Here is an 8086-nt window from a genome sequence, read left to right on the forward strand (position 1 = left end):
TAGACTCTGCCATATGCAGCTCTTCTTTTGGCTGATTTTAATGTATTCTTTCCCTGTAGTAAATGCAACTATGGATATAATAGCTTTCATTGAGCTTGTGAGTCTTTTTTTTTATGGTGCCCATTTTAAATACAGTTTTATTTAAGACATTGCATTTTCCGTTTACAATACAGTGCTTGTAAAGTGCAATGTTATTTCCTTTCCCTGTGCACATGTTCCATGTTCAGGTATCAAGAATGTCCAGTTTACTACAGCAGCTCAACTTTAAAACTGCCATGGAATTTGCTACAAATTTGGGTCCTTTAATGTTGTGTGGAACAATGCTAAACCTGTGCTAGGCTGGCTTAATCAACCTCTTCAATGGTGGGCCCAGAGGAGGCACCACCAGACAGTGGAGCTCCACTACCAGGGAAGCCCCCGGGCATTCCTCCTGGCATTCCTCCTGACATGCCTCCTGCGCTCTGGTACAGCTTGGTAATGATGGGGTTGCAGACTTTTTCCAGCTCCTTCTGCTGATGTTCAAATTCTTCCTTCTCTGCAGTCTGGTTCTTATCAAGTCAGTTGATTATTTCATTACACTTATCAAGAATCTTCTGTTTGTCCTCATCATTAATCTTGCCTTGAAGTTTCTCATCCACAACAGTAGCTTTCATGCTGAAAGCATAGGATTCAAGAGAATTCTTCGAAGACACCTTATCCCGCTGCTTCTCATCTTCAGCTTTATACTTCTCTGCTTCCTGAACCATACGTTCAATGTCTTCTTTGCTCAAACGGCCCTTGTCATTAGTGATGGCAATCCTATTCTCTTTTCCTGTGTTCTTATCCACAGCAGAGACATTGAGGATGACATTGGCATCAATATCAAAAGTGACTTCAATCTGAGGAACACCACGGGGGCAGGAGGTAAGCCTGTGAGTTCAAACTCACCAAGCAAGTTGTTATCTTTTGTCATGGCATGCTCACCTTCATAAACCTGAATGAGTACACCAGGCTGGTTGTCCGAGTAGGTTGTGAAGGTCTGCATCTGCTTGGTTGGAATGGTGGTGTTGTGTTTGATGAGGACAGTCATGACTCCACCAGCAGTTTCAATTCCAAGGGAAAGAGGAGTGACATCCAACAGCAGCAAGTCTTGAACATTTTCGGATTTGTCTCCAGATAGAATGGCTGCCTGGAGAGCTACTCCATAAGCAACAGCCTCATCAGGGTTGATGCTCTTATTCAGTTCTTTCCCATTGAAGAAATCCTGTAGAAGTTTCTGAATCTTAGGGATGCTGGTTGAACCACCCACCAGGACAATATCATGGATCTGAGACTTGTCTAGCCTGGCATCCCGAAGGGCTTTCTCCACAGGGTCCAGTATGCCACGGAACAGGTCAGCATTCAGTTCTTCAAATCAGGCACGGGTAATTAAGATGTAGAAGTCAATTCCTTCACAGAGGGAATCAATCTCAATACTGGCCTGGGTGTTGGAAGAGAGAGTGTGCTTAGCACGCTTACAAGCAGTACGAAGGCGACGGACAGCCCTCTTGTTCTCACTGATGTCCTTCTTGTGCTTGCGCTTGAATTCTGCAATAAGATGGTTGACCATCCAGTTGTCAAAGTCTTCTCCACGTAAGTGGGTATCTCCAGCTGTAGATTTGACCTCAAAGATTCCATTCTCAATAGTGAGGATTGACACATCAAAAGTGCCACCACCTAAATCAAAGATCAGCACATTTCTTTCTGCTCCAACATTTTTGTCTAAGCCATAGGCAATAGCAGCAGCAGTTGGTTCATTGATTCTAAGTACATTGAGCCCAGCAATAGTTCCAGCATCTTTGGTAGCCTGACGCTGAGAATCATTAAAGTAAGAGGGTACTGTGACAATAGCATTGGTAACAGTCTTCCCAAGGTAGGCTTCTGCTATTTCCTTCATCTTTGTCAAAACCATGGATGACACCTCCTCTGCATAAAAACCTTTTGTCTCTCTCTTGTATTCTTCTTGAACCTTAGGCCTGCCTGCATCATTCACCACCATGAAGGGCCAATGCTTCATATCAGACTGGACAACAGCATCATCGAATCTTTGTCCAATAAGGGGTTTGGCATCAAACACCGTGTTGGTGGGATTCATTGCAACTTGATTGTTTGCAGCATCACCGATCAATCGTTTGGTATCAGTAAAGGCGACATAGCTAGGTGTAGTTCGGTTCCCCTGATCATTGGCAATTATTTCCACCTTTCCGTGCTGGAAGACACCCACACAAGAATAGGTGGTGCCAAGATCAATGCCAACTGCAGGTCCCTTAGACATGGTTGCTGGAGCGCAGGCCCGGGTCCACTGGAGGAGAAAAATCAGCATTCAGTTCTTCAAATCAGGCACGGGTAATTAAGATGTAGAAGTCAATTCCTTCACAGAGGGAATCAATCTCAATACTGGCCTGGGTGTTGGAAGAGAGAGTGTGCTTAGCACGCTTACAAGCAGTACGAAGGCGACGGACAGCCCTCTTGTTCTCACTGATGTCCTTCTTGTGCTTGCGCTTGAATTCTGCAATAAGATGGTTGACCATCCAGTTGTCAAAGTCTTCTCCACGTAAGTGGGTATCTCCAGCTGTAGATTTGACCTCAAAGATTCCATTCTCAATAGTGAGGATTGACACATCAAAAGTGCCACCACCTAAATCAAAGATCAGCACATTTCTTTCTGCTCCAACATTTTTGTCTAAGCCATAGGCAATAGCAGCAGCAGTTGGTTCATTGATTCTAAGTACATTGAGCCCAGCAATAGTTCCAGCATCTTTGGTAGCCTGACGCTGAGAATCATTAAAGTAAGAGGGTACTGTGACAATAGCATTGGTAACAGTCTTCCCAAGGTAGGCTTCTGCTATTTCCTTCATCTTTGTCAAAACCATGGATGACACCTCCTCTGCATAAAAACCTTTTGTCTCTCTCTTGTATTCTTCTTGAACCTTAGGCCTGCCTGCATCATTCACCACCATGAAGGGCCAATGCTTCATATCAGACTGGACAACAGCATCATCGAATCTTTGTCCAATAAGGGGTTTGGCATCAAACACCGTGTTGGTGGGATTCATTGCAACTTGATTGTTTGCAGCATCACCGATCAATCGTTTGGTATCAGTAAAGGCGACATAGCTAGGTGTAGTTCGGTTCCCCTGATCATTGGCAATTATTTCCACCTTTCCGTGCTGGAAGACACCCACACAAGAATAGGTGGTGCCAAGATCAATGCCAACTGCAGGTCCCTTAGACATGGTTGCTGGAGCGCAGGCCCGGGTCCACTGGAGGAGAAAACAGCAACCTATAGAGCTGCCGTCGCGTTCAGCGAGCTGTGAGTCTTTCTAGTGAATTATGGAATCTGAGGATGGTTTTGGGAAACCCTCAAACTTAGTTGTTTTCAGAAATGAGGATGATCTTCTCTCTAACTTTGTAGTTGGACCATAACTCCTTGCCTTTGGAGTCAAAAGCCTTATTTAGCATTGGCAGTTGGGAGGAGTGTGCCCTTACCTTACAGTTTAGCTAACTCCAGGTACCATCCCCACTATTTATTACGTCTTCCTCAAAATTCTGAAAAAACCTTGTATCATCTTTGTCATCTTTGGTGATTTTGGGAATGGAAGAAAGAAAAGAAATATTTGTCAGGTACTTATTTGTTCTGAGCTGTGGGTGAAATGCCATTGAAATGGTGCAGCTTAACTTCCTTCAGGGAGATATAAAGAAAAGTTTGCCTTTGTTACTTGTATGGTTAATTCGCTCCACAAATACTTGTGTCCAGGCATTGTTCTAAATGCTTTCATGTGTATTAACTCATTTGATATAATGACCGTTGAGTCATTATATGACTCAAAAGACTTTATTATTATTATTTCCATCATCACACAAGTGAGCAAACTGGGGCCACAGCAATGAAATAACCTGCATAAGCTCCCACAGCCAACAAATGATTGAGCCAGGCAGAAACTCAGGCTCCAGAACTGTAGCCCCTTTGTTATTGAGGCTGTGGATTAAAACTCTCGAGTCTTAGATTAAAAGACGCCAAGTCTAGTGGGGAAGACAGACTCATAAGCAAACAATAATATTATCATACAAGTTCTACAATAGAGTGCAGAAGTGGGAGGAACAAATCTGAGTTGCTTCAACTGGAAAATTGAGATAGATTTTACTTAGCCCTCTTCCTTGTGCTTCAGAACCAGTCCACCTCCACATCTGTCAATTCTACCCTCTACCTCACCCCAAATTATCTGGAAGCAATTCTTTGTTGCGAATATCTTTTCCCAGACTGTAACTTGTCCTTTAACTTTGTCTGTGATGTCTTTTGTTAGACAGAAGTCTGAAAATTTAATTTAAAATATTTTTATATCACCCTACTACAAGTAATAAAGACATTATATTTTCTTCCAAAAAAAAAAAAATTGCTCTTCACATTTAGGTGTTAGGTAACCATTTGTTAGATCTTGAATTTACTTTTGTACACTGCATGTGCTAAGAATAACGTTTTATATTTTTTCCCCTTATAACATTGGCTCAGCTCCAATGATCTGCAATCCATGTATTTATGGTCTATTTCTGGGTTTTCTATTCTGGTCCTTTGGTGTGTCCATTTTCACAGCAAAAAACACACTTAATTCACAAACATAATTTTACAACAACAAATTTAACACAAAATTAATAAATAAATGTAATTTTATAATAATATAGATATAATAAAAATATCATAAATATAACTTTATGTTAAAGCTTTATATTAGATAGAACAAATGTTCCTATCTTGCTCTTAAAAATTGTCTTGGTTATTCTGGTCCTTTTCCTTGAGAGAGGACAGCTTAAGAAATGTATCAACATATCAGAGACTCACACACATCCACACATACACAAATGTGTTGAATCTTGATCGATGTTTCATTGATTTTATAGATTAACTATTTGGGAGATTTATAATTTTACAATATTGGAGCTTCCTGTCTTTGAACATGGTATTCCACTTATTTCAGGCTTCCTTAATGTTTTCCAATAATTTTCTAATTTTCTCCATATAGTTTGTGTACACCATTTTTTAAACTTTTCTTTCTGTAGGTAACTTATTGTTATCTTAAAGTTACCTCTGTACACCGTATGTTTTTTGACTAATGTTTACTAACAGTTAGATATTGGTATAAAGAAATGCAATTGATTTTTATATGTCATTCTATATCTAGCTCCCTTACTCAGCTCTCTTATTAAATCTGATAACTTGCTTATCAATTGTTTTGAGTTTTAAATATGTTTTCTGTGAATTATGGTTATCTTATTTTTATTTTTCTAATCCCTATGCTTCTTATTTCTTTTTAGTTTCTTATTGCTTTGGTTAAGACCTCCAGTACAAAATCAAAGAGAAGCAGATGTAAAGGGTGCCATGATTTCCTCCTGCTGGTGTTACACCTTGTACAATCCCCTCTCCTTGAGTGTAGGTGGGACCTGGCACTTGCTTCTAGACAATAGAATCTGGCAAAGGCACTTGCTTCTAGACAATAGAATCTGCCACTCCCATGATTAAGTAAAACAAAAAAAGTAAAAAGTTAACTAAATTAACTTAGTTAATTAAGTTAATTATTTTAGTTAATTGATATAGTAGTTAATTTTAGTCAATTAAAAAGTCCTTGTGGAGAATTTAAAATTAAAAAATTCTCCTTGTGAGTTTGAAGACATAAGCTGCCATGTTGTTGTGAGATGGTCACATAGGAAGGAATTACAGGTGGCCTATAGGAGTTGAGATTGTACCTAGCCAGTAAGAAAATGGAACTTCAGTCACACAACTGTAAAAATATGTAATCTCACTTCTTTGTAGTGTGTAATTCTTTTTATTTATTATTGGATTCGATTTGTTAATATTTCATTGAAAAATTTTGCATCATATTTATGAGGGCTGTAGTTTTCCTTCCTTGTAATGTCTTTGTCTGGTTTTGGTATTAGGGTAATACCTGTTTCATAGAATGAATTAGGAAGTATTCCTTCTGCTTCTATTCTCTGAAAGAGATTTAGTATAATTTCCTCCATAAATGTTTGGCAGAATTCACTAGGAAATATATCTGGGCATGGTACTTTCAGTTTGGGAAGGTTATTAATTATTGGTTCAATTTTTTTAATGGATATAGGCCTGTTCAGTCTGTTTTCCCTTGTGTGAGTTTTAGATTGTGTCTTTTAAGGAATTGGTCCACTTCATCTAGGTTATCTAATTTCTGGAGATAGAGTAGTTAATAGTATTTATTTATTATTATTTAATTTCCGTGGGATCTGTAGTGATGTCTCCTCTTACATTTCTGTTATTAGTAATTTGTGTCTTCTCTCTTTTTCCTTCCTTAGTCTGGCTAGAGGTTTATCAAAGAACTATTGATCTTTTCAAAGAAAATTTTTTGTTTTCATTTGTTGTGTCTCTACTTTTAATAATTATTAAGTAGTAGTTTCTTTCATTCTTTCTAAATCAGTCTTGAATTTCTTTTAAAAGCCCAAACTTAGTGTGAATTTAGCACTTGTGTTTTTGTTGTCAAACATATGCAGAAGCCTACCTGCAATTTATACTCATATAGTTCTCATGTGCACAAATGATTCAGTGGTCACATTATGTATTTAAATACTCACCTCCTAATCCCTAAGGCACTGACTTCACTTAAAGTTGCTATAATATCTAATTAATCTTTGTAATATCCTCCATTTTGAGCTCAAATAATTTTTTTTTCTGGCTAAGAGCCAGTTTAAGAGATGTGACCAAAATGTACCTTGTCGTAAGCAGGGGTGTCTAAAATACATGTCATATTTTCAATAATGGACTTAGCTCACAAAGTGATCATCTCTGCCACGTCACTTTTTAAGGCTTGAGAGAAAATATTAGGAGTATGCTGTCTGCTGTCCAGCACCTGATTATTGAACTAATAATGTTCCAAGTATGTCATTTATCACAGGAGTAATTTTTAAAAAAAACTTTATATGCTACAGAGTTCCCTGAAATCTACTATATAATTGAATATCTTAATTTTTCCTCCCAGAAAGAGCCCTTAGAGATTATTTAATTCAATCCCCTCCTTTTATGTTTAAGGAAATAGTGTTAGAGGAATAAATGATGTGCTCCAGACCATAGAGGTGAAGCCTGGTTAGGTTTCCCTCGCCCTAAGCTCTGCTCATTAAGGAGACCTGAATAAGTCTTAACTGTGACTAACCTGTCCCCATGCATGTTGCTTTACCTGAAGGAAGTGTGGGGTTTCCAGGGTTAGCTGCTGGTATGCGCGCTTGTAATCAGTACATAGGAGTAGCTGCTGCCATAGAGCATGTGCCACATACAGCCTGTCCTTCTTCATAAGAAAAGTTCTTGGAACTGAACTCCTATGTTCCAACTTGATTCTCAAATACTTGCAATTTTGCAATACTGGTTGATAGGACCACTGAACTTTGTTCCTAGATTTGAGTTCTTCAAAAGGAATTTCATCCAGGCCAACATGTTCATCATATTGTCTGATGTTTTTAATAATGGGTGATAAAGACCTTTTCTAAGTGAAATCTCAGCTTGACCTGAGATTTTGGTATTGTCTGGTTTCGGTATTAGGGTAATACCTGCTTCATAGAACCAGACAAAACCTGTCTCAATGCCCTGTCTCATTGTCATTTGAGACAATGCCCTGTCTCAAATCATATTTTATGCTGCAATGCTAATGTGGGCACATGTACCACATCTGCAATTTTTCTGGATCCTATAGAGAGTCTAAAACCGATACCGCCCTGCTCATCTTCTCTTTCATTTAACAACCAGAACTGAAGAGTCTGGCAAAAGAACTCCTTTAAGATCTTCCCTTGCCAGTCATCTGTGTCCTCTTGTTCTGAGTCTTGTACGTAGGAACTTTTTGGACAAAGAACCACAGCCCAACACATTTCAGAAGGCATTTTCCTGATATGATTCCTGGGCATGCTCTGATAACTTACCCCAAACACTTATTGGGCAATGGGGCTCAGCTCCTGAGTTCTAGTCCTGTAATTGACAAAGCCAAACTTCTGTTGTGTCCCACATGTTGCTGTGGCTGTCCATTTTTTTTTTTTTTTTTTTTTTTTTTTTGTGGTACGT

At 38.9% G+C, this 8086-nt stretch overlaps 1 protein-coding gene and 1 pseudogene across 1 annotated transcript; both read right to left on the reverse strand.

Annotated features, from left to right (window-relative positions):
• Positions 1-344: 344 nt before the first annotated feature.
• On the reverse strand, positions 345-2328 carry LOC112407343 (heat shock cognate 71 kDa protein pseudogene; annotated as a pseudogene).
• Positions 2329-2354: 26 nt separating this feature from the next.
• Positions 2355-3286, reverse strand: LOC112407344 (heat shock cognate 71 kDa protein-like). Its single transcript, XM_024756612.1, has one exon. The coding sequence runs from the start codon at positions 3252-3254 to the stop codon at positions 2355-2357; it is 900 nt and encodes a 299-aa protein (XP_024612380.1). The 5' UTR covers positions 3255-3286.
• Between the last annotated feature and the right edge of the window lie 4800 nt (positions 3287-8086).

This window comes from Neophocaena asiaeorientalis, unplaced genomic scaffold (genome assembly GCF_003031525.2).
Source record: "Neophocaena asiaeorientalis asiaeorientalis breed wild unplaced genomic scaffold, Neophocaena_asiaeorientalis_V1.1 scaffold29, whole genome shotgun sequence".
Classification (NCBI taxonomy): Eukaryota; Metazoa; Chordata; class Mammalia; order Artiodactyla; family Phocoenidae; genus Neophocaena; species Neophocaena asiaeorientalis.